The sequence below is a fragment of the Lactuca virosa genome, chromosome 9, assembly GCF_052849685.1.
Source record: "Lactuca virosa cultivar CGN04683 chromosome 9, Lactuca_virosa_CGN04683_v6, whole genome shotgun sequence".
NCBI classification, from domain to species: domain Eukaryota; kingdom Viridiplantae; phylum Streptophyta; class Magnoliopsida; order Asterales; family Asteraceae; genus Lactuca; species Lactuca virosa.
In genome coordinates this window covers 84,979,727-85,006,648 of record NC_136434.1, presented here as the reverse complement: position 1 = coordinate 85,006,648, position 26,922 = coordinate 84,979,727, and the positions used below count along the sequence as shown (strand labels likewise).

General features: G+C 36.3%; 2 protein-coding genes across 2 annotated transcripts; one reads left to right on the top strand and one right to left on the bottom strand.

Moving 5' to 3' along the window:
- Positions 1–448: 448 nt before the first annotated feature.
- On the top strand, positions 449–4,626 carry LOC145136346 (MACPF domain-containing protein CAD1-like). Its single transcript, XM_079070478.1, has 7 exons — positions 449–1,400; positions 1,731–1,969; positions 2,061–2,256; positions 2,804–2,887; positions 3,210–3,393; positions 3,554–3,717; positions 3,818–4,626. Exons 1-7 carry the CDS (start codon positions 1,143–1,145, stop codon positions 4,424–4,426), a joined length of 1,734 nt encoding a protein of 577 aa, XP_078926604.1. The 5' UTR covers positions 449–1,142; the 3' UTR covers positions 4,427–4,626.
- A 1,572-nt stretch (positions 4,627–6,198) lies between these two features.
- LOC145136347 (expansin-A4-like) lies at positions 6,199–7,967 on the bottom strand. The gene is made up of 3 exons (XM_079070479.1): positions 7,798–7,967; positions 6,761–7,073; positions 6,199–6,674 (listed from the first exon to the last, which is right to left on the bottom strand). Exons 1-3 carry the CDS (start codon positions 7,928–7,930, stop codon positions 6,362–6,364), a joined length of 759 nt encoding a protein of 252 aa, XP_078926605.1. The 5' UTR covers positions 7,931–7,967; the 3' UTR covers positions 6,199–6,361.
- Between the last annotated feature and the right edge of the window lie 18,955 nt (positions 7,968–26,922).

Below are 26,922 nucleotides of genomic sequence, written 5' to 3'. Positions count from 1 at the left end.
TTTTTAAAACCTATTTTGTTGCTATACACATAATAGTTAAAACTTCAATATTATTTTTAAATCCTAACAATCAAATTAAAAAATAAGGCAAACATAGAGGCGTTGGCTAAAAAGACACCCCAATTTGCCATATAGACACCCTAATTAATTTTTGAAATATTTTTATTGGTTGAAATTGTATTGTTTTCCGAAAAAATTGATTATAAGTAGTTAATTATTAATTGACTTTTTATAAATATGCTAATAGGATGTCCAAAGGGTGTCTTAATAGCATCATCCAAACATAGATTATATCACAAATTTTCATATAAGATAAAACAAAAATAAGCATGGTAATTCGAATTCCAATTTCCAAGTACAAGGTATGGTCACGTGTACAACCGTACGTGGCAATAAAAATAATTATATATTGAAACTAAAATCCTGAAGAGTCAATGGCCGTGTTTTGGACTCAATACTGTTGAAAACTGGTGTACCAAAAAATACTTGGCAAATTGAGGGAAAGTACATAGCAAAGAAATCTTGAGTTGGACTTTCATACGGCGAACGGTAGTCATCCGACGACTATGAATTCAATCAAACAGAAGTCATTCAGATATTTCCTTCTTATCTGATTTAGATATCTGGGTTTGATTCAGTTCTGTTGATGAAATCGAGATGGGTCTATCAATCAAGTTTTCATCTTTGAAACTCGAGTTGATTTCTTGGTAAATCTTCAATCTTTTTTCACTACTACAGCTTGTATGATTTTAGGATCATCTTCTTACACAAGAACCCCAATAGAGTATCGGTTTCCGAGTTTCCTCTAAATCAGATTTTTCCTCATGGGTTTACTTAGATTTTAATTACATTTTGCTGTCGGTCTAGTTTAAGAACCCTATTTTGAGTAAAAAAGGGCATTCGTATTTGGCTATTCTGGATATTGGGCGTCTTTTAGATCAGATTTCGCTTGACGGTGTACCGATTTCTCCCCATTTTGGTGTTGAATTATTTCAGTTAGCCCTAATTCGAAAAGGGTTCCCGATTTAGCCTAATTATCTGATTCTAAGAGCTGGAATTAGTATTTCCTATTGAATGGAAGCACCAAATTCGTAAGTGATTGTGTTTGAAAAAATCGGATTCTGTTTTTGAAATTTGATGAGATGGAGGAAAATGCAGCTGCTTTGCATACTGCTAAGAATTCGGTTCAGGCATTGGGTAAGGGCTTTGATGTAAATTTTGACACAAGGTTGCTATACTGTAAGGGAGTTGCAGGGAGTAAAGTTGTGGAGATTGATGAAGAACACAAAAGGGATCTTTGGTTATATGATAACTTGGTTGTGCCAAATGTATCAAGGGATATAGAGAGTTATCAGGAACCAATTAATCGTAATAGTTCTGGTGTTTGCAATTATCATGAGGTATATCATTCATTCATCATGCCTAACTTTTTTTTTCTTTCACTTTTGCATATTATAAAGTCTTTGTCTGCTTAAACATCAATGTGGTTTTAATTTTTTTTCTTAAATAGTTATTTAACGTTATCAAAATTTAAGTTCAATTGTAGTTATTAGAATTGTAGAAGTCTAAATTGAACCTTTGGGGGCGATTAATCCGACGGATCCCGTGTGATTCCGTCGGAATTGGAATTCAATTACATTCCAAATCCATGGAATTCAATTCCCAGTATTTTTTCCTTGTTGTATATACTAAATTTTCTTACATTTTGTTAACTAACTATTTGATTGCAGATGGTTGAGTATTTTAACAAGAGAGCCAATCTATCAGGCAATGTTCCTCTTGGTAGCTTCAATGCTGCATTTAGTTTCACGGGTTCAAAACATATTGATGCTGCAAACACAAAGACACTTTGTACAGATGGTTATTTCATCCCACTTGCTAAATTTGAAATCACAAAGTCATCTTTAATATTACAAGAAAGTGTTAAACGAGCAGTGCCCACATCGTGGGACCCACCAGCCTTAGCAAGGTATACCCCTTCTTGTATTATGTACAAAAATCTAATTACTTTTGACCTAACATTGCCTCTAATGGTTCTTTTATTGTTTTTTTCATGATAGTTTTATCGAGAATTTTGGAACACATGTAATCACATCTGTCACAATCGGTGGTAAAGATGTTATATATGTTAAACAACATCTATCATCACCTTTGTCAACTGTGGAAATAAAAAACTATGTTCAAGATATAGGAAACCATAGATTCTGCAACACCGAAAACCTAACCGATTCGGGTCTTTTGAGATACAAGGAAAAGGTCAGTTTCCTATTTTCCCATTTTTCTTATAACATATTGTATCAGGCATATGTGCCTCATCTATACTGTATGAGTGTATGAGGCACAATGCGCCCCATACATACTGTATGAGGCTCAATGTGCCTCGTACATATTGTATGAAGCACATGTAATTTGCCTGATATGAGGCACCATGTGCCTCATATAATATATCTTTTATGAGGCACATTGTGCCTGATACATACTGTATAAGGCACAATGTGTCTCTGTCTCATACATATTGTATGAAGCCACAATGTGCCTCAGACATAATGTATGAGACACCATGTGTTTCATACATACTGTATTAAGGCACCATGTGCCTAATACATACCGTATGTATGAAGGCATTTGAAAGGCACTATGTGCTTGAGACATACCGTATGAGGCACAATGTGCCTGATACATAAGATAAGGGACATTTAGATGCTTATGTTGTTATTTTAGTATCATTATTTTTTTTTGAAGTTGTGACTTGATATGATTATGGTTTTTTGGTGGCAATTTGGTAAATTTTTTGTTATGATAGGGTGGTGATCCGTCATTGTTTAGTAGCCAAGGCATATATCCTCAACCCACAAATGCACCGTCACTCGGTGGAAATGCAAAGGAAGTATGTAAGACTGTATGCTTTGTGCTTTTTCTTTCACATGAATATAAATATTGGGAATAAATTGAAAATTATATATATATTTATTCCTGACAAGTGTTATATAATACAGTTTGTATTTTTAGAACTGGAAGAAAGAAAAGAAAAAGATGAAAACTGAAGTGGCCTCTGCTTCTTTTAGTTGATAGAAATTAAAAGATGTTGTCTTAAATTTAAACATTTCTATACTAGAAGAATCTTTAAACTTTTTGTATTAATCAAAATCTGAAACTATATCTAAAACATAATTTAGATTAAAGATTTAAATTTTTTTTTCCTTATGCAGGATGTAACAGTTATTTTCAGAAGAAGAGGAGGAGATGATCTGGAGCAAAGCCATACTCAATGGGAGAAAACCGTAAAATACTCTCCAGATGTCATCAGCATGTCATTCATTCCCATTACTTCTCTTCTTGAAGGATTACCCGGAAAAGACCATTTGACCCGCGCTATTGCTCTCTACCTTGAATGTAAGCCACCTTACCTTCGAAGGGCATTTTCGTCTTTTACACAAACAATAAATCAACCGTCAGTCCCTGTCCCACCTTCTTCCTACTTTTTCACTCAGACAAAAACCCACACTGTCACACTGTCACTGTCACTAATCTATTTTGTATATTTGGCGCGCAGACAAACCTCAGATAGAAGAACTAAGATACTTTCTAGAGTTCCAGGTGGCACGAGTGTGGGCCCCATTACAAGATCGGCTTCCAGGTCATCAAAGAAAGGAACCTGTTTGTCCATCTTTACAATTTAGCATGATGGGCCAAAAGCTTTACGTTTCTCAAGATCAGGTATGCACTTCTCATAGTTTTTCTTATTACTTATATATTTTTTTTAACTATAAACATTAATATGCAACAAATAAATTACATTCCTATTATTAATTTATAGATATCAGTGGGGCGTAAGCCAGTAACTGGGATCCGATTATGCTTAGAAGGATCAAAACACAACCGATTAACCATTCATCTTCAACACCTACAATCCCTCCCAAAAATCCTTAGACCATATTGGGACACACATGTAGCCATCGGTGCACCCAAGTGGCTAGGACCCGAGGAGCAAGACAGCCGATGGTTCGAGCCCGTGAAGTGGAAAAACTTCTCACATGTCAGCTCCGCACCAATCGAAAGCCCAGAAGCCGCTTTCATTGGTGACTCGTGTGGGGTCCACATAGTCACTGGGGCCCAGCTTGGTGTTTGGGATTTCGGGTCGAGAAATGTCCTTTACATGAAACTTTTATATTCATGGTTGCCTGGGTGCACCATTCGAAGATCTTTGTGGGACCACACTCCCAATAATGCTACTGGCTCGAGCCTGGGCTTGGGCTCGAGCCCATGCTCGAGCAGTAGTAATAAGTTGGCTAAGTTTGTTGATATGGCGGAGATGAGTAAAGGGGCGGTGGATCCGCCAGGGCATTGGGTGGTTACTGGTGGTAAGCTTGGGGTTGAGAAAGGGAAAATTGTATTGAGAGTTAAGTATTCTCTGTTGAACTATTGAGTGTGGTTGTTTGTGTTGGGAAAGCTACCGGGCCGGGTCAGGTCGAGCTTGGTCGGGCCGGGTCATGAGTGTTTTTTTTTTTTTTTTTTTTTTTTTTTTTTTTTTTTTTTTTAGAGTTTGTAGAAAATTTGGAAATGTTTGGTTATAAAATTGCGTATTGTGGATGGATGGTTGATTTGTGTAATATCGGTTTTGTTTAAGTTTAGGATTGTAAATCGGAAAGTGTAGCTTAAAGTCGGTAAGTTTCATGTTTGTTTTGGGTAAATCACATTTTAAAAAGTCATGTGGTCGAAATGAAGTAAGTAAATAATAATGTTACTATAGCAAAGATGTTCGATGGAACATATTAAAAAAAATCATATTATTTGTTAATCATAAAAAAGTTTTATTTTTATCATTGAATCGAACAGTTGAATAGCCATTGTAACACATATTTATTGAATGTCGATGTGACATTCAAGTATCATTCAATAGCCATTGTACAAATATTTAATATTAAAGTATCATTCAATAGCCATTGTAACAAATATTTATTGAATGTCAATGTCATTCAATTATGGTTTAGTTTAATCAATTATGGTTTAGTTTAATCACTTGAATGCTAAGTAATTCAATAATTTCTTTAAACTAAACATTGTGGATGCTTAGATTGAATTAGGTGAAATGCATAGTTGCCATTTGATAAATTAAACTCAACTTTTGAATGTGGGTTGTTATGTTGTCGTCCATTGTATATGAAGTTTTGTGAATATACTTTTATATATTCATTTCTAGCTAATTTCTTTTATATCATTTTACATTTGTCATCGTGCTTGTTAACTAATTTACTAAACATTTTTACACTATAAACTAGATTTATCAATTACCAACTAGCTTATTAGACAAAAACTATCTTTCAACTACCATGCTAACACAAGTACCTTAGTCCATTCCATTTACTCATTTTAATTGTTATTAGCCTTGTTTTGTCTAGGCCTGTTGAAATTACCCGATACCCGATTACCCGACCCGACCCGTTTTGAATTCGGGTATCGGGTATATATTTTCGGGTATTCGGGTTATCCGATTTTTTTAGAGCGGATATACGATATATGTATAGGGTTTCGGGTATACCCAAAATACCCGATTTATTTAAAAAATAAAGGGAGCTTTGGGTAATATCCACACTTATCTATATGTTGTTTACGACTTTATCCTCATTCCCGATCATTGATTTAAAAAAAAAACCCTTGTCTATTTCTTGAGTCTTCCATCGAAGTATCGAACCCTACGAAGACAAAGAGACATCTCCAGTAGACTTCAAACTTAACTCAACTTGTCATCACCGGTCATCAAGTTGTCACCAACACTCACCGATTTAGATTTCAAACTTCAAAGTAAGTGATTTTCTTGTAAATGATTTCGAAAATGGGGTATTGGCTTCTTGCATTTTGGTTTCTTGTAAATGATATTATTTTTGTAAAAGATTACTTGATATCTAAAGTATTATTGACTAAAAATCTCGAGTAACTTCGTTTATGTCTCGTTTGTTTATATAAATAAGACTAATAGAACATGACATATTTACTCTATTACATTTATTTTCGGGTAATACCCGAATTACCCAAACCCGACCTACTACCCGAATTACCTGAATTTAATTTGGATCGGATAATGAGTATTTTTTTTAACATGAAAAACCTGAATTACCCGAAACCCGAATATTTTATCCGATCAACAACGTGGTCTTGTCTATGCAGCTTATCATGATTCCAAAATCCCCATAACAACACTTGAAACATATATTCTCCCACTTTCAATTATTTGAACAACTTTTAGTATACAATTATATATAATACAAACAAGATTGAATGCTTTTTTTCAACATCACTAGTAACACATAAATCCCCTCTTTTATTTTAATCTTAATGGGATTTCAGTTATAGATTTGTTGGTTCAAAAATTTTCATATTGACCACCTTGAAACGTCTGCCCAAACTGCCAACCAGCAGGCACCACGTTATAGCTGGTGACTGTTCTTCCGTCACCTGCCGTTACCCTAAAAGAGAGGCGTTGACCATCAAGATACGAGTTGCTTTGCCAATTTTGACCCCAGTTTCTGGTCATCCTTTGCCACCCTGTTTTTGACCCTTTGATCGAAACCCCATGAACCTCTCCTGCACCTCCGACGTTGGTTATCAAAACCAAGTTAAAGTAAGAGTGACCATTAATGGTGAACCTCATCCCTCCTCTCTTTACACATGGTACCCTGAAATACGCTTATCAAATTATAAAAATATATAAAAAAGACTCGATTATTTTACGTTATGCACAGTTACTGGTGTGTTATTGTACCTTCTGTACGCAACAGGGACTATTCCGGCGCGATACTGTGCGATCTTTAAGAAAGCAGGCTGTGACAGATCGAAGTGGCGGAGCGGTGGGTTGCACCACCCGCCGTTGTCATTAGCAAGGGCGTAATTTGGTGGGCAATAATTGGTGGCGGTGATGGTGATGATTCCATGAAGACACCATTTTGGGTCGTCGATACACCGCAGTTGGTAGCAGGAACCGCAGCTCTGGCCGTTGTTGAAGAGGGTGGTGCTCAACGCCGCCGTATTTGTGCCGTAGCCGTCGCTGTAAAGATTGCCGTACCCGCATGCACCACCTGCGTATTAAATTTGGTCACAGAAAAGTGAGTCATGAGTCCACTAGGCCAGCTAATTGCTAAACCCTAGGAGGTTGGTTGCCACTGCACCCATGCAACAATACAACCGTGTCTCACAATAAATATGGATTATCCATATTTCATATAGTAACATGAGTAGAAATAAGGTCCCCACAAATGGAGAAATAAAATGTACGTTGTTTAAAGTTTAATTAAACTAATAAAATAAGCTTTTTCTAGTAGGTAAGATGAAAAAAAAAATCATTCAATTGAACTTACCATTACCATTAAGTGTTTCAAAGCCAATCAAATTAGGGAAGATCATATATTTATATTAAAAGATCATATACTTTGATGCAATCTTTAGTCTGTAATTCGTACTTTCACAACAGTTGTGAAATTTTAAGTGTATCGTCGACGTTATAATTGTAATCAATTAAAAAATATAAATCGATATAATACAAAATGAAACTCTGGACCATAGATTATATATTAATCATATACAAAAATGTGGCATGAAGCATAATTTACACATCAAATAACAAGTGCCCATCTTAATTTGTTTCCAATGACCTCAATGAGTTTGTCCATCTTGATCTTGGTTATTCAAAGGGTATGTAAGCATTAATTTGTCGATTAAAAGTCGATTAATAAAACCCTTGTTAGGGTTCTAATAAACAAAAAATCATATGTACAATGTAAATGCAGATACAGTAAAACGTACCCATGGTACCGGAAGCATCCTCACCACCGTAGAAAGTTGCATGAGCCTTTTGCCAACCCCCTTTATTGGCATGGACGGTGTGGAGAGACAAGAGCATGATGGTTAAAAGGAAGAGAATAGCCATGATTTGCATGACCAAATTTACAATGGGAGAGATGGTTTGAAAGACAGGAGAGAGATAATGAAGGTATAAATAGGGAAGTGAGTGAAGGTTGTGCATGTAATGGAATCACGGTTGAAGGCGGCAAAAAGCCCAATAATTCAATTCAAATCATATGCATCCATTCATCCTATGCCTTTGACTTAATTGAACTCAAATCATGACTTTTTTACTCATAAGTAAACTCTATTGTGAAATAAAAAGTGTTGTTTTTGTTTGTTACAATAAACAATGACAAATCAAATAATTACTTAAATGTTTGGCTAGCGTGTTCTTGTTAATGATTATTACTTGATTTAAAGGTTCAATATTTAGTTTTAAATAATCATATTAATATTATCATTAAGAAAACCATATTATATATAAAAAAACTTAAGTACCTTTTTTTTTATCTATTACTTTTTAAAAATTTCAATTTTTTCACACAAGTGACATCATCAAGAAAATTTGTTAGAAACTATAAATAACATAAATAAATCAAAACACTATAATATAATAGGTCGTATGATGACTGATTATTTGATTTTAGTAATTCAATATTTTTTTAATATGTGAATTGTTATATATATATATATATATATATATATATATATATATATATATATATATATATATATATATATATATATATATAAGTTATGTTGAGATTCCGAAAAAAATAGAGATCTTGATATTCAACCTCCTCCACATATTTCTCATTTGTCGCTCAAGTGTTACGGTGTACTGTGGCGACGAGATGTATAATCATAAATGATTATTCAGCGCCACACATTCCTTTTTCCCCTGCCACCACCACTACCACCACCTCTGCCACCAACTGACCCCACAACTGTTACCTCCGTCACCTATACCACCAACACCTCCTTTGCCACCACCCACAATTATCATATATGATTACTCAATCTGTGAACATACATATATGTATAATCATTTATGATAGGGCATATATATATATATATATATATATATATATATATATATATATATATATATAAACAAATATCCAACAAATACATGTACCATACATGTCTACCAATCAATCATATAACCAACATAACATCATCCTATATACCAGGATACATAACCTAGTGGGCTGACATTGGTGCCTTCGACCCATGAGTATAGTGAGGAAAACTCACCTAAATGTTCGAAAGATAGCTGAAGTGATTGCTGCTCCAAAAACCGGCTCTACATGTTGCCTATACAATAAACAGTGACCAAACCTCAATCTACTGCTCAAATTACTCATTTTGACCTAAAGTGAAACTTGGTCAACGGTCAATGGTCAAATCCGTACTCAAAAGCCACTCACTCACTCGTCATGTCGTGACCTTATTAGACAAAATAATCGGGAATCATCATTCTCACACCATGACACCCAAGTGCTCACGACGTGAGGAACGCTCTGGACAGATTTGATGAAAGAAGCTATTAATCCATTAAGATATGAAACCAACACTTCCAGAATGACTTATCTAGTCCAGAACATCATAAAAATCATGGCTTTTTGGACATGCATGTCCAATGCATGTCTGAAACACAAACTAGGGCACAAAAGGAAGAAATGACCGTGGGAGCTCATGCAAGGGTCTTAAAACTCAACCATAATTCAGATCTAGCACTTATATTACCCAAGGGACACTGGAGATTCATAAAGTTGGCAACTTTATGGATTCCAAACACAATATCATTCTATCCATGAAAGATAAGGCACAAAAACTTAGATCTAAGCCTATAAACTCAAAAAGCAATGAACTTGGAAATTCACAAAGGTTCAGAAGGTGTGTAGATGAATGATAGTGAGACTTGAATGCATAAATGATGAACTAAATGCTCTTCCTCTTCTTCTTCTTTGCTAGAAATCACCACAAATGTGCTCAAGATCAACTATGATCGCTAGGGTGATGTGTTTTTTATGCACTAGATTTTTATTTATAAAGTCATATCTAATCTCAACTAGTCTTAAACACAAATAGGCAGTGTGCCTAGTCGTGAAGTAATATAATTTAAGATAAGAAAGGGTGTTGAACACATGGAATGTGACGGTTTAGATCAAGTGATGCAAATGCTAATTAAATTAATAACTATGAAACGTAAAGATGAGGTTTTTGTGTAAACTAATTTAAGCTAGTTTTAATGCTCTATTAATCAAATGAAACTAAAGAACTAAATGGAAACAATAAATGAGAAGTATTTCCACTAGAATACGAATCCCCCAAGTTTTTATGTTTGATTTATTAGAAGTGCAATGGATTAATGAATTGATTACCGAATTATAATATGACTAGTTATCTTGATCAGATTTCCTAGTACTACTAATTAATGAACAACTAACACAATGATCATGCAATTAGTGAACACATAATTAATTAAATATATTCGAACTATGAACGATATGATCTAGTGATTTCTTGCCATTGATCATGAAAATCAATCTAAGCATAGCATGGATATCCAATGCTCTCTAACACAATCAAAGTCACTGATTAATATTATCTAACCATAGGCATATGATCAAAGTCCCAGTCATACAAACCTAATGATCATAGATTCATATGATCCAAGTACATCAAGATAGAATGATCATTTAATCCTAATACTACTCATCAATAAATAATAAAAATCATAACTTTAACATGAAAGGTAAAACAATCAATCGAACACAAGTAAAAACCAAATTAAATAAATCCTAGTAATGAAATCAAAGCATATCAACAGGGGTTCATCAATATCTAGTGAAAGTAAACGTTTTTACACCATATTCAGTAAACTAAAGCAGAAAAACATCACCAAAAGAATGCAAAACGTGATCATTAAGCAAACCCGAAGTGAAATCTCAATAAAATAGCGCTTGAATCTTCAAATCCTTGTTCAAATCAACTCTCTAGCTTCAAAATCGACCCTAAAGGGTGTTAGGATGTCAAAAACAAAGTAAAAATCGCAGCTATAGGTTGCCAAAGGCTGCACACCGATTAGGGTTGAAAATCCCATATTTTTATAGATTTTTCGGCTCCACGGCGTGGCCAAAAACTTGCCACACCGTGGGAGATTGAAAATTTGCGACCAAGAAAAAACTGGATTTTCCACGCCGTGGAAATGGCTTGCCACAGTGTGGGCATTGGGGATCAGACATTTTTACAAACACGAAAGTCGTCCGAAAATTTGTCTAGTTTCTATATCATTTTAAATCTCGTCAATCGGAGTTACAAGTCATGAGATATGGTCAAAACACTGACGAGGGGTCAAGCTGTCAGCAATGTCCTTTTTACGTCTTTTTCAGCGCATTTATTTTCATATTAAGTATCATATATCTAAAAATAAACATTTTAATCAAATATATTAAGATAATGACCTAAAATATTGTAATGCCCGGTTCCCTGGTACGTATTTAATTAATTATTTATTTTATTTGGAAAGAAGGACTCGACGAGTTGGTAGCCCTGACTCGTCGAGTAGAAGGCAGTTTACGCGCGAGTTTTAAGTGAGCTACTCGACGAGTCGCAACCCTGACTCGACGAGTAGGACAGGCTGGAGGAAAACCTAATCTTTAGGGTTTGCACCCTATTTAAGCATCATATCTGGCCTCCATTCCAGCCTCCATCACCTCCAAACCCTAATCTCGAAACCCTAATCCGCCATAAGTGATCTTGAGCTAGTTTCTTGCCATTTTGAGTGTTATTTGTGCCTTTTGAAGCTTGTGGAAGAGGTAGAAGATAGAAGACTCAAGAGGGAAGGAGTAGATCTTTTTGTTTCCAACTTGATCATTCTCCTCTTAGATCTTTTTGTTTCCCATTTTATGAAGGTTTTGGTTCAAGAACCTTGGTCCTTGGGGATGGGACGTCCCAAGTGACTTATACCTCAGATCTTGAATCTAGGAAGGGTTCCACGGCATAAAGGTGCAAACTTTATGACCATGGAAGCCCCATGCAAGCTTATAAGCAAGTTCATGGCCTTTTTAGCCCTAAAAGACCATGCATGGAAGGAAAGCTCGGAACTTTATGTGTCCATCAGACGTTAAAACCCTATATCTAGGTTTGTATGCGTGGATTTGAGATTCTAAGGCTTTTTGGACATGATCCATGTACTAAAGGAATTAGGGTTTTGTCTAAACCCTTTTAAGAAGAGTTATGAACGGGTAAAGTTGGAAACTTTACCCTTAGAATGGCCTTTCCAGTGAGCAAACGAACTAAGGAACTTGGATCTAGAAGATAGGGGCTTAATCTGTTAAAATGGCCAAACAGACAGAAGGACTCGTCGAGTCCATAAGAGAACTCGACGAGTCGAGTCATGCTGTCCCGATTCCAGTTTATAGTAGAACTCGATGAGTCTGTGGAAGGACTCGACGAGTGGATTAGCCAAGTCGCGACTAAGCAGCTCGATAGGACTCGACGATTCGGTGGAGTGACTCGGCGAGTTGATTCGCTATTCCAGGAATTCTAAGTTATAGAACTCGACGAGTTGAAAGGGTGACTTGGCGAGTTGGTCAACCCAGAAGGTTGACTTTGACCAGGATGTTGACTTTGACCAGGGGTAAAATGGTCATTTTACCCTATGAAGGGTCATCAGATTTTGATTAAGTGTTATTTTGGAATTTATAGCCGGAAAGTCGTCGGAGCAACAGCCAGGGATTTCTCACCCAAGTTGTCAACAGTCAGTCTCGCGAGGTGAGTTTCCTTCAGTAGGAACGGGTCTACGGCACCAAGGTCGGCCCGTATATGTGATATGTTAGTATCTGAGTGTGGGCGGGGCCCAAATCTCATAGAAGCCTAGAGTGGGCGGGGCCAAATCTTATAGTATTATTTGAGCATATATATGAGATTGTTTGGTAGATATACTTGCTGTCTGTGTGATACTTGTATGCATGTTAGTAGCGGAGTGTGGGCGGGGCCCGAATCTCCTAGACAGCGGAGTGTGGGCGGGGCCCGAATCTCCTAGACAACGGAGTGTGGGCGGGGCCCAAATCTCCATGAGAGTGGGCGGGGCCCGCATCTCTCAGTTGCATGATATTGGTATGGTATGTGCTAGTTTAGGGAACTCACTAAGCTTCGTGCTTACAGTTTTCAGTTTTGGTTTCAGGTACTTCCACTAGCAAAGGGAAGGGCTTGGGATGATCGCATGACACACACCACAGTTTCAGCCCGGGAATGATTAGACTCTTATATTTTCTCCTATGTGTTTGATACAGTATTTTGACATGATACTTTTGTTGGATAAGGAGTCTAAGTCCATAACTTTATTTGGTATATACTTGACCCGACCCGGCATGGTCCATTTGGGTTGCACTTCACCCGAACTATTTATATGGTTAAACCTTTGAGAATTGTATGTTTATGATTTGTTAATATATTATAAGTTATAATATATTAATATGAAATCATATTATTTAATTAGTATTTGATCATAAATTAATTTAGAATTAATTTGGTGATAAAAAGGTGACTAATTAAATATGGGCTCTTGTATTTATATAAGTGTGGGCTAATACTCATTTGGAATGGGCTTGGCATGCATGGGAGTCCATGGAGCTTTTAACCCATGGATCCTTGGAAAGGAAGAGTCATGGGTATTAGGGTTTACATGGATGTAACCCTAATTCCACACACTATATAAAGGAGCTTATGATGCTTGAAATGGCACTAGTTGTGTGTGTGAAAAGAAAGTGGCCGATTTCTACAAGCAAACATACACTCTCATAGTTTTTCCAAAGTTTGTGGTGATTTGTGACTTCCATTTGAGGCATCCACATTATTGGTGCTTGGCTCTCAAACTCCAAGGAATCAACTCACTATTGAAAGGTATGTAATTCTTCTAGCTTTTATGTTTGAAGTTCCCCATGCCATGCTAGATAGGTTATGAACCTTAGAAAAACAAATTTGCATGTATTCATAGTAAAACATAGATCCAAGGTTACTAGGGTTGCATGTACACCATAGGAGTGTTAGGATGCTTAAAACCCAACTGTGGTATCAGAGCCTAGGATTGTTTTCTTGAATACTTGATGCAAACTGTTGAAAAATCGAAAAATTGAGCTGTCTGGACAGTGGACTCTCCGAGTCCATGGGGGGACTCGACGAGTCCAAGTGCAAATTCATCCTACTCGTCGAGTAGGTTTCTGCACTCGACGAGTAGGAGGCTCTGACTGCAGTTTTTCGACTTTCGCTGCTGGAAATGGACTAGAAACATTACCCTAAACTGTTTTGGTGTTTTAAAACTTGTTTTAGATGGTGTAATGGTTATGCTAATCCATTTACGATGTCTAATATCAAAATTCCATGTTTTATATGTGTTCATATGATTCTTGAAGTTTTGATATGATATTCTTGTTCTTATGAGTTATTGTTAGATCATAGGAATTACTTGCTAAATTGTTTAATGATTAATTCTTGATCAATTATGTGTTTTAATGAAATCCATAATTTGTCCTCAAGTTATGGATTTCCAAAGGTCACTTTCTTTAATGTACATTTAAAACACATAAGTTACATAAAAATGAAGAGTCTTCACTTTTATGAACCATTAACTCATAAGTTATGAAATGAAAAGTTTTGAATAGTTTCAAAAGACAAAATTGCAAGAATGGTCCCTATGGTTAGGTCGAAATTGCTACTTTGGGCCAAACAAGTTTGGACTAGCATTTATGGTCCAAAGGTTTTCATTTTCTTGCCATTTTGGTCCAATTTACTTTAAATTTTTTAATAACGACCATTTTGCCCTTTGTTTTTACTTTTTCAGTTTTTTTATTTATTCAAATACTTTTACAATTAAAAGAAAAATAAAAAAGAAATTTTTTTTTCTCTCTCTCTCTCTCTCTCTCTCTCTCTCCCTCTCTCTCTCTCTCCTCCCTCTCTCTCCATTAGAACCTGAAGCTTTCTGCATCTACTCCGAGCATCTAAATCACCACCCTCCACTATTCTTTCCAGAACCACCACCTGCAGCTACTATCACCCCCTCCTGTCACCACCACCATCAGATTCCACCATTATAAAGAATAAAAAATTAGAAATCATTTTTGTTTCTTGTTTTATCTTCTTGTAAAAGAAAAGTTGATCAGCTATGAATCATCAAATATTAAACATTGATAACCAAAATCAAATTAGAAATCAACAATCTATCTTTGAATGTTCATCGATTTTAAAGCACATAAAACATTCAAAATCATATTACGAAAGCACTAATCTATCCAAGAACATTCATAAATCAGTTTTCAAAACTAGATGCAAAAATAAGATGTTAAAGCAAGCCCTAGCACACACGATGCATCACCACCAAGAAACCCTAGCCGCCATGAACATCCCAGATCTGTGCAAAAATCATATTTTCCATCCTCTATTTCAGTAAGCCAATAAACCCATTTCCACGAAGCAAAAGATACTGATTACAAAAGGAGATGAGAAGGTGGAGAAGACGATGAACAGTACCCGTATAGAGCTGGTACTAATTTTAAAGATATGGACTGGAGAGTCACAAACACCAGAGAAAACACACACACACACAATGTATTGAAGATCTTAATCGGAAGGAAGCCGACATAAAAGATCGATAAAAACCACAACACAAAAACGGGCTTAAAACTTGGATTTTCCGGTGTATCTGAGGTCGTAGATGTTGGTGGTAATCAAACCACCGATCTGTTTTTCTCGGCGCTCTGGTCTCGTGGATGGTGGAGCTCGACGGAGATGTTTGGGCTAGGGGAGAGGATCGATGGATGGGTGAGAAAGGAAATGGGTGGAGTTGGGTTTTGAAGAAGATGATGGTGATGGATTGAGTTCTTGGTATTAAAACAAAAGTTTCCATTTTGTTAGAGAGAGAGAGAGAGAGAGAGAGAAAGATTTTCTTTTTTATTTTTCTTTAATTATAAAAGTATTTGAATAAATAAATAAATAAAACTGAAAAAGTAAAAAACAAAGGGTAAAATGGTCATTATTAAAAAATATAAAGTAAATTGGACCAAAGTGACAAGAAAATGAAAACCTTTGGGCCATAAGTGCTAGTCCAAACCTGTTTGGCCCAAAGTGACAATTTCGACCTAACCACAGGGACCATTCTTGTAATTTTGTCGTTTCAAAACTTGCGCTCAAGTTTTGGAATTTGTAAAGTCACACACACATTAAAATACTTTAATTCCAACCCTTAGGATTTTAAAAGTTAAAATTCAACCCTTATACTAGTATAAGATTAATGGTTAATATTTATATATGTATAAAGATCAAGTCGTTTTACCGTTAGTAGGCCTCATTCACGAAGCCGGTCTATAAGGGGGGTATAAGGTTGTTGCCTATAAAATGGCAGCTTAATGGGTGTCCACTCTCACCCACCGCTTCCTTGACTGGTGGAGGGTCGTTAGCCGAACGGGTAGGACAATGACTTTAATTCTCATTAAAAGTATAATGATTAGTATAAAGTAACTAAATGTTTTTATAAATTCCCAATCTTAGTTACTTTAGGAAAATGTGAAAATGGTGCCAACCCATGAAATTCACACTTTGTACCTTACCAAGTCGTTGGTGGAGCGTGTGTGGTTAACCGGCACACTAACTTGGACTAGTAACGATAACAAAGGGTGACTTAATGTTTATAATAGATCGGTGGAGCGCGTGTGGTTAACCGGCACATTGATTAGGTGATAATATTAAGGATACCAAGTGAATTTGCATGGTTATTCACACCTTGTTTTGTGATCCTCGGCATCCCAGTCACAAAACTTGAAGGGCACGATCGAGATTGAAACATGCCATTGAAAAGTTAAATGAATCTCAAAAGAATCTAGGAATTTCAAAACCAATTAAAACCTAATAATCTATTTCGTTTTCATGGTGGAAATTGGTGAATCGCCATTCACCTACCTTCAAATATGTTATAGCTTAGATTACGGCATCCCTCTTCAAAGTTATGATATAGTGTGTTGGGTCCTAGCCTTAATATTACATTTGGGTGTCTTATTAAGGACTATATATATATAATCTAAACTTGTCTTTCTTCTTTTCAGATGTCTTCCAACAATGCTTCGGGTTCTAACCCTATCGACTCCTTCTCTCTCATGAACCTTTGTGGGAGAGTCATCTTCGATGGTTCCAACTTTATGGATTGGATTCAGAACATCAGGATGGTCACTCGTTACGAGGACAAGGAATATGTCCTCGACAAGGAGCTTAAGGAACTCGATGAGTCTACTGCTACTCATGAGGAGATCGCTGAATACAGGACACATGAGAGAGATGCCACCAAAGTGGTATGCATCATGATGGCCACGATGACAACCGACCTCCAAAATTCCTATGAGGACTATTACCCTTTTGAGATGCACCAGGACTTGATGGAAAGGTACCATCAGAGTGCTCGTCAAGAGCGGTATGAAATAATCTCCTCCATGATAACAACCCGGATGAAGGATGGTGAATCCATCACGGGCCACATGCAGAAAATACAAAGGTATGTGGACCGTTTGCAGAAATTGAATGTGAACTTCCCTGAGGAGTTGGCAATTGACATCATTTTGCACTCCCTACCCTCGTGTTATGATCAATTCTGCATGACATACCACATGAACAAGGAGGAAATTACACTCAGCAAGCTTCAAGGACTTCTGAAGACCGCCGAAAGTGGTCTTAAAGGTAAGTCGGTTATTACTCTTACTCCTACAGCAACCCCTGTTTTGGCTATCGGACAAGGCAAATGGAAGAAGAGGAAGAACCCTTCGAAGGGTACCAAGGGAAAGTCTCTTGATGACTCCTCATCAAGTGGAACCAAAGGTGGTTCTGCTACTCCTTCTGCCATCCCTAAGGATGCTGATTGCTTCTATTGCCAGAATAAGGGGCACTAGAAGCGAAACTGCCCAAAGTACTTGCAGGATGTCAAGGATGGGAAAGTGAAACCATCCCATGCATGTATTTACACTATATTGTCTAATAACTCACCATATTCTTGTTGGATTAGTGTCTAAGTCCATAACTATTTTGGTATGTACTTGACCCGATTATGAGCATGGTCCTTTTGGGTTGCCTTCACCATAGCAATATGTAGGATGAATTAAGGAGAGAAAGGTTTAATTATGATTTATTAATATATTATAAGAATAATATATTAAAGGAGAAATCATATAGTTTAATTAATATTAGTCAAGAATTAATTAAGAATTAATTTTGTGGCTAAAAGAGATTAATTAAACTTAGAGGACTGGATTTGTAGTTATAAGATAATTACGATTGGGCTATGGATCACCTAATAATATATAGGTTGGACAAATTCTATGGGAAGCCCATTAGAAATCGTCCAAGGGATATGTTAAAGGAGTTCATGGGCTGCTTAGGGCCTAAGCAGCCAGATTAGGGTTTCCTAGTTGTAAACCCTAATAGCCTACATGTATATAAAGGACCCTTAAGCCCCAAAAACGTGGACAAGTAATCCTTTAGGGTTTCCAGCCGTTTTTGGTGCCTCCTCTCTCCTCCCTCTTCATCCAAGTTGCTTAGTGGTGTTTGTGACTCCATTAGAGGTGCAACACTTGAGGCACTAAGCTTTCTGAAGCCAATCAAAGCAAGGATTGATTGTTATTGCTATATAACAATCAAAGGTAATTACTAAACCCTTATTTCAGTTCTTATTTGATAGATCTAGGGTTTGTAAGTCTTGGATTCATTGCATGTACAATAGAGAAACCTAGATCCAAGCATTAGGGTTTGTATGAGCACATAGGATTGTTCTTATGCTTAAAACCCATGAGTGGTATCAGAGCCTTGATTGGTTTTTGTTGTATGTGATGCAATTGTCGTTTTTCTGCTGAAAATCAATTTTTTTGCCTCTGCCCGACTCAACTTGGCGAGTCAGTATCTGGACTCGGCGAGTTGGCCCTACTCGGCGAGTTCAGGACTGACTCGGCGAGTCCGGGAGTCTGACAGAGTATATTTCGGGATTTACTTGCTGTTTTGCTGTAGGATTGATGCCAAAATCGTTTTTGATAATAAAATCCGAATTTTATTGTATGTAAATGATTATCCTTACCAAAACAAAAGATAATTTCAAATCTTTTGAATAATAGTTTCTTTATATGATAAATATAGATTATTCAAATTATTTGGTAATTATCTTGTGACTAAAATTGGATTAGGTCAAATATAGATAATCACTAAATTAATTGTTTGATTTATATTATTTGTTATTTGATCCCTAGTAAGTTTGAATAGTTTCAAATTACTCCCTTTAGGTTTTATAGTTTAAATTTGAACTTAAAAGTTTTGTTTTTGAAATTTAAATAGTTAAACCCTAATGTTTTGAAAAGTTTCAGAACTTGCCCTCAAGTTTTGGAATTTAAAATTTTGATTAAAAGTTTAATGTTGAAATATTTAAATTCTAAAACCTAATGTTTTGAAATGTTTCAAAACTTGCCCTCAAGTTTTGGAATTTAAAATTTTGATTAATAGTTTAATTATGTAATATTTAAATTCTAAAACTCTAGTATTTTGAAAAGTTCAAATTACACCCTCATGGTTTTGTTAAGTTAATTAAAAGTTTAATTAAAAGAGAAAGTTAATAAAACCACCTAGTATTTTAAAAGTGTAAAATACACCCTATACTATATATATGTAACATTAAAAGTCTAATATTATATATATGAGTAAAGAGTCAGTCTTACCGTTAGTAGGCCTCATTCACGAAGCTGGTCTATAAGGGGTGTTTAAGGAAATTGCCTATAAAATGGCGATTAAATGGGTATCCACTCTTACCCACCGCACTCTTGACTAGTGGAGGGTCGTTAGCCGAACGGGTAGGATAGGACGAAACCTTCCATTATAAGTATAATGAAGTACAAAGTAACTAAATGCTTTTACAAATTCCCAATCTTAGTTACTTTAGGGCAAAATGTGAATTTGTATGCTAATCCACAGAATTACACTTCGTACCCTTGTCAAACGTTAGTGGAGCGTGTGTGGCTAACCGGCACACTAATTTGGGATTGACATTGGTGGCGAAGGGTGGCTCGATGTTTATCATAGATCAATGGAGCGTGTGTGGCTAACCGGCACATTGATTAGGTGATAGTAGCAATTGGGTACACCACGTGATTCGTATGGTTATTCATACCTTGTTTGTGATCCTCGGCATCCCAGTCACAAATAGAAGGGCATAATCGAGATTTACATGCCATTGAAAAGTTCAATGAATCTCAAAAGATCTAGGAGTTTCAATTCATTTAAAACTTAAATTTCTTTTTCGTTTTTCATGGTGGGAATTGGTAAATCGTCATTTACCTACCTTCAAATATTCTGCAACTAGATTACGGCATCCCTCTTCTAGGTTGTAGAAGGTTGTGTTGGATCCTAGCCTTGATGTTTCATTTGGGTGTTACATCAAGGATTCTTATCAACTAACTTGAATTTTCTCCCGTTTTGTAGATGTCTAAATCTTACAATGGTCTTCCCAAGTCCATTGGAACAAGCTTTCCAAATGAAGATGACGTTCCACGATACGATCAAGGAAATGAGAGTCATGCTTCACTTCCTCCATCTCCTCCAATTATTCTCCCTAACCCACAAGTTCAAAGGCTTGAAAAGTTCAAGCTCAATTAAGCCCTATTGGCAAGTAAACACGAAGATGGGAAACCTGTGTGTGCACACATCTTAGAGATGAAGTCACACATTGATAGGTTAAGGATGATGGGTGTCGATATCTCAGAAATGTTGGCTGTTGACTGGGTTCTTCAGTCACTTCCTGAATCATATAGTGAGTTCGTTAGAGAGTACTATATGATGGACCATGATGTGACCCTCATTGATTTGACCTATTTGCTTATAGTTGCTGAATCAGAAATGATTTGGCGTGCTGAGCGAGCAAATTTGTCTGGGAAATCAAACTCCCAAACTTCAATGGACATTGAAAATGGTGACATTGGAAATCCAGAAAAGGTAAATTCTGAGATAGTTCCTTGTGTCATTCCAAAAGAGTCCATCTGCTTCTACTGCCAAGAGAAGGGGCATTGGAGACGAAGCTGCCCTGTTTACCTGAGAGATCTAAGAGATGGGAGAGTCAAGACGTATGGCTCTACTTCAGGTAAAATCCAATAACTAACTCTATAAGTTCCTATTCTTTGATTTTCAATACATGATGTGATAAGATTACATTTTGATGTTTTGTAGGATCGAAGAAAAGAGAGGAAGCTTAAGGGAAGAAGTAAGCTGAATCTGATCGTGAAGAAATGGATTTCGATCGCATTGCTTGAAGATCGGATTTTTGAGCTACTACTTTAGAGTTAGAATAGATTGCTTATAAATTGAAATAGCATATTTTTCATTTGAATTGCATTGTAAGGACAAGTTTTTCCGCAATAAAATGAAATTTGATTTCGTCCTATTTATTTATCCTTGCAATGGCATATGTGAAAATGGATGTTTATGTATTTCTAATTTTAGCAATGTTGAATTGGATGTGATTCTTGATTATGTTATTTGTGAAATACGAGGATTTGCCAAATAAAGGAAGATTCTCATTGCCCAAGTTTCAATTGGATAGAAACTTGGAATCATACAACTTGGTTGCGTGATGAATGAGAAACTTCATATTTTGGAAATTAGACTAATTCTTTGGCAAAGTGTCAAGAGAAGGACCAGGAGATCGAGTACACTAGGTTGTGCGTTGATCAAGTCCACCACAAGAGTGATAAAGATATTCGTCATGATTTACTAAAGTTTAGTAAATATGATTATACTTATAAGATTAAGTATAATTCTGAGTTGATTGAAAGAGTTTCAATCAATAGCAGAACGAATAAGAAGAATCAAGTAGGCAGAAAGATAAAAGTTTCTCTATTCTAAGAAGAAGGGAGAGTACCTTTTATTGTGTTTTATGATAAGTCTTAATGATTAAGAACCATATCTCAATTGATCCTCTAAGTGAGTCTTAGTGCAATTGCATGTCTAAGAAGAGGAATCGAGAATTGTAGAAATGGTTAAATCAAGAAGTCAATCATACTTCGTTCCAATATCAAGTCTTAGAGTCAAGATTCTGACATGAGTGACAAGTCTTAAGTAGGTTTATAACACTCGACAAATGTGGAATTTGGAAAAGTTTTCTTATTCTTGAACATTTGAAATTGGTAAGTTGTGATGTCTTGGATAAGACAAAGACCAACCAGGACCAATTGTGTGAAGTGTTAAACTTGACAAAAGGCTACACTAACTCTTGAATATTTGTTTGTCAAGAAATGTTTCTTGACAAGAGAATCTTATATGTCAAGGAGTCAGTGGGAGTCTTAGTGGTCTTGAAAAGTTTCAAGAACAAATCAAGAGTAAACCTAGTTGATCATCACTAGCACACGACTTGAGGTTTAAAGCCTATCGTGGATGACATACTCTTTTTCTGTGCCATTCCAATTGAGTTAATTATGCGTGTGAGTTCTATGAGTTCTCATTTGAACGCATAAAGACAAAGCACCTTGATGAATGGAAAGTACATTGATATGAAAGGGTGAGTTGCTTGGAAGACATGGTGGGCATTCATGTTACCATGAGGCAAGAAATCAAGATTGAACAAGTTCAGTCCATATGGTTTTGGATTTGTCGCAAACTTTCGTTTTGACAAATTCACATGGATAGGAACACATACATCATAAAATCTAAGTGTCATAAGGTTTTCCTCCTTCATGAAAATGATTGTGAGGAAATGCTTTCACTAAGAGAGATTTTAAGAAGATAGCAATTGTGAAAATTGTATTCTCAAATTCGATTATGATTACGGCATCCCTTTTCATAGTTCGAATTGTGAGATTTGGCAATTGATCTGAACATTTGGGACTTAGTAACATAAATTCTGAATTGTTTAGACACACATGTGAGCTATCTAAGGCAAAGGTGTATGAGCTTAAAAAGCTTAGATAAAGGCTTATCAAAGCATTAGGTATTAGAAATATGAACTTAAGGAATTCAATAAGCATTGTTTTCTAGAAGTTCAATTGTTTTCTGAATACATGTCAAAGCTAGTGGGAGCATAAGTGTTATGCTGGTAAGAAAATAATCATCATGTTAGTGGGAGCATGATTATTATGGTAAGTATTGCAAGTTAGCAATATTAATTATAGAAAACAAAGATTCATTTTGCAAAGTTGCAAGGGTTGAAAAGTTGTTTTGCTATAATTAAGGGAGAGAATATTATACTTCGTTTCAAAATTCTAAAGCTTAGATCGAGAAATGTTAATAAATTTAGTCAAGGATACATAGTGCATTCTCAAAATTCGATTATGATTACGACATCCCTCTTCATAGTTCGAATTGTGGGAACAGGGCACATAAAATATTATGGCAGAAGGATGATGAAGTATCATGTCTGTATGTGAGACATTATGCATCGTGTCCAATACGCTTCGGGTATAGGATCGATTGCATATGCTATAATATTTGACCATTCTAAAATTTTCCAAATGCCTAGGGCATTAAGAGGGAAAAGGGACTAGAACTGGTTTTGACTAAAATAATTAAACAACTATCAAAGGACGATCTGAGGTTCACTGAGGATTTGTCGCTTGTGAGTAGTTGGAAGTATAGTACTGGATGGACAATATTGACATTATTATGAATAGATAAGATTCTATTAAGAATGAGTTGTCATATGGCAAATATGGAAATGTTTCCATTAATGGGAGTTGGATATTAAGAAATATGTTTAGATTAGAAACTTTTATGCGAGAAGGATGTTCAAAGGAATGTACTTTAAATGTGAGACTTCACGTCTATGGAATTGTCTTGTAACAATTTCCGATAGAATACCTTGTAATTTCATTAGCCGGGTCTTGGTGACTTTTGTGCTATGACATTACGAAAGAATCATTGCATAAAATGTTAGAATCAGACATATTCTAAAAGTGGCAAGAATTTGGTATTCTTATACTAATAATAAGGATTGGGGATTGTGAAATGAGTTTCATTGGAAAAGTTTTCAATTGATCTATTTCACAAAGTATGGACCATAGGAAACCAAAGTGTGTATGCTTGGAGCATGGGACAATTGTGGTTATAATTCGAGTAATAAGTTGATTTTCTGAAACAGTAAGCAATGAATAATGAGTAATCAATATGGTGTTTAAATAAAAGTGTTTTTATTTACGCTCAAAAGTTTTGGGACCATATAAGATTAATATTATTATTGCGTTTCATTTTGCATGTTTTGACTTCCAGAATAACTAGGTTATTCGAACCTCCACAGTCGGTCATACGTTGGAAGTAGGTATGAAGGAAGACTGTCATGAATCTGTCTGTAGATTGTCTAAAGTGTTTAGACATAGCACAAGTTTGCTGCAGAGTTCATGAGTGCTTTGATAAGATTAAAGTATTGGATTAAACCCACGCTCACTTGAATCACTTCATGGTTTTATCACGAGTGATTGGTGAGACGATAACATTGTATATTCTTGAAACCGAGACGTGTGAGTTGTTATTTGCTGGTCGGTTGCACATTGATGATAAGTAAACACACCAGTAACTTAGTGTTATAAAACTTATTGTTGTGTGTGATTCGATTAGTAGGTGCAAGCAAGCATTTGAGTCAAAGTTTATCCATTCCTTTTACCCAAGGTGGGATAAAAGCGATATCTGTGGGCCCCTCAATGATTTAGTGATGACAAAGGAAAGTGCTTGGCCGGGCCAGGACTGATTTGATTTGTTCAATTAGTCAGTCGTCATAAATCGGAAATCGAGAAACGACGCATAGACTGAGAGAATGATTTCAATCCATGTCTCATGTCTATACGATATCTTGAGAATGGAGGAATATATGATCCCTTATCTAAAGGACACGCGTATCTGATAAGATCAGAGTTGACAGCGGCTTTTGGAAGCTACGATTGCTGATCAGGTTCTGAAGTCATACGCAGAATAGTTATTAGACTTATCCAAGTGGGAGACTATTGGATTAGTGTCTAAGTCCATAACTATTTTGGTATGTACTTGACCCGATTATGAGCATGGTCCTTTTGGGTTGCCTTCACCATAGCAATATGTAGGATGAATTAAGGAGAGAAAGGTTTAATTATGATTTATTAATATATTATAAGAATAATATATTAAAGGAGAAATCATATAGTTTAATTAATATTAGTCAAGAATTAATTAAGAATTAATTTTGTGGCTAAAAGAGATTAATTAATTATGATTCATTGCATGTACAATAGAGAAACCTAGATCCAAGCATTAGGGTTTGTATGAGCACATAGGATTGTTCTTATGCTTAAAACCCATCAATTCTAACTCTTGGGTCCTTGATACAGGTTGTGGTATTCACATATGTTCTGATTTGCAGGGCCTAAGAAGAGGTGAGGATGTGGAGCACGGGAAGATAAACTTAGTCATGGGGAATAGGAAGGCTTCACCTGTGACCAAGATTGGAGTTTATACTTTGTTGGTAAGTAGTGGGTTAAAGTTAGATTTGAATAAATGTGTTTACTAGTCTGAAATGGCGAGGAATATTATTTCCTTTCATGGTTTGTACAAACAAGGGTTTACCTTTTCGTTTGATAATGAATGTGGTGGTATTAATGCTTTCTTTAATAATGTTCTTTATTTTAAAGCATTACCTTGTGATGGTGTGTATGAAACTGTGTCGGTTGTAGATAACCTAGGAAATAATGTGTTGTGTATTGATTCCTCTACTAGCTTGGATAAAGTATCATTGTGGCATTGTCGTCTTGCACATGTAAGCAAGAAACGCATAGGCCAACTCCAAAAGGATGGAGTCTTGGAGTCATTTGACCTAAAGTCAGATGATAGTTGTGAATTTTATTTGCTTGGGAAAATGACAAAATCACCCTTCACTGGTACTTGTGCAAGGGGTGAGGGTTTGTTGGACCTTATACATACTGATGTATGTGGACCCTTCAAAACTGCCACAAGGGATGCTAATCGTTATTATTTGACTTTTACTGATGATTATAGTAGATATGGTTATGTCTACTTAATCAAGCATAAGTCAGAGACTTTTGAAAGGTTTAAAGAGTTTAAACAGGAAGTAGAAAATCAATTGGGTAGGAACATTAAGATGCTTCGATCCGATCGAGGTGGTGAGTATCTTAGTACAGAGTTCCTCGACTATCTTAAGGAGTGTGGGATTGTCTCACATTTGATACCTCCCAGGACACCACAGCTGAATGGTGTGGCTGAGAGGCATAATCGGACCTTGTTGGACATGGTTCGTTCCATGATGAGTCGAGCTTCGCTACCAATCTCTTTTTGGGGGTATGCCTTAGAGACTGCCGCCCATATCCTTAATCTAGTCCCTACAAAGAAGGTTGCCAAAACACCTCATGAGATGTGGACTGGGAAAGTTCCCAACTTAGACCACATCAAGATTTGGGGTTGCGAGGCTTTTGTGAGGCGCGAGACTCACGATAAGCTCGAACCTCGAAGTGAGAGGTGTAATTTCATCGGCTACCCACAGCATTCCTTTGGTTACCTCTTCTACAGACCCAATGAGAATGTGGTCTTTGTGGCAAGGAGAGGGGTCTTTCGTGAAAGAGAGTTCATGAGTCAAGGAAACAGTGGGAGACAAATTGACCTTGAAGAAATTCAAGAGTCAAGTGGTGAAGGAACCTCAAACCCTAGCAATCAACCTGAGGAGGAAACTCCTGTTGATTCGACTGACGAATCTGTATCTCTGAGGCGTTCCACGAGAGTTAGGAATGCACCTGAGCATTACTATGGTTTCCATATTACTGCGGAAGGTGATACACTTATCAGTGATAGCAAACTGGTAAATCTGGATGAACCTAATAGCTACACGGAAGCCATGGTAGGCCCTGAGGCTGCTAAATGGAAAGAGGCTATGGACATCGAGATACAGTCCATGTATGACAATCAAGTTTGGAACTTGGTTGACAATGTACCAGGTCGTAAGACAGTCGGGTGCAAATGGATCTTCAAGAAGAAGACCGACATGGATGGTAATGTACACACTTATAAGGCGCGACTGGTTGCAAAGGGCTTTTCTCAAAC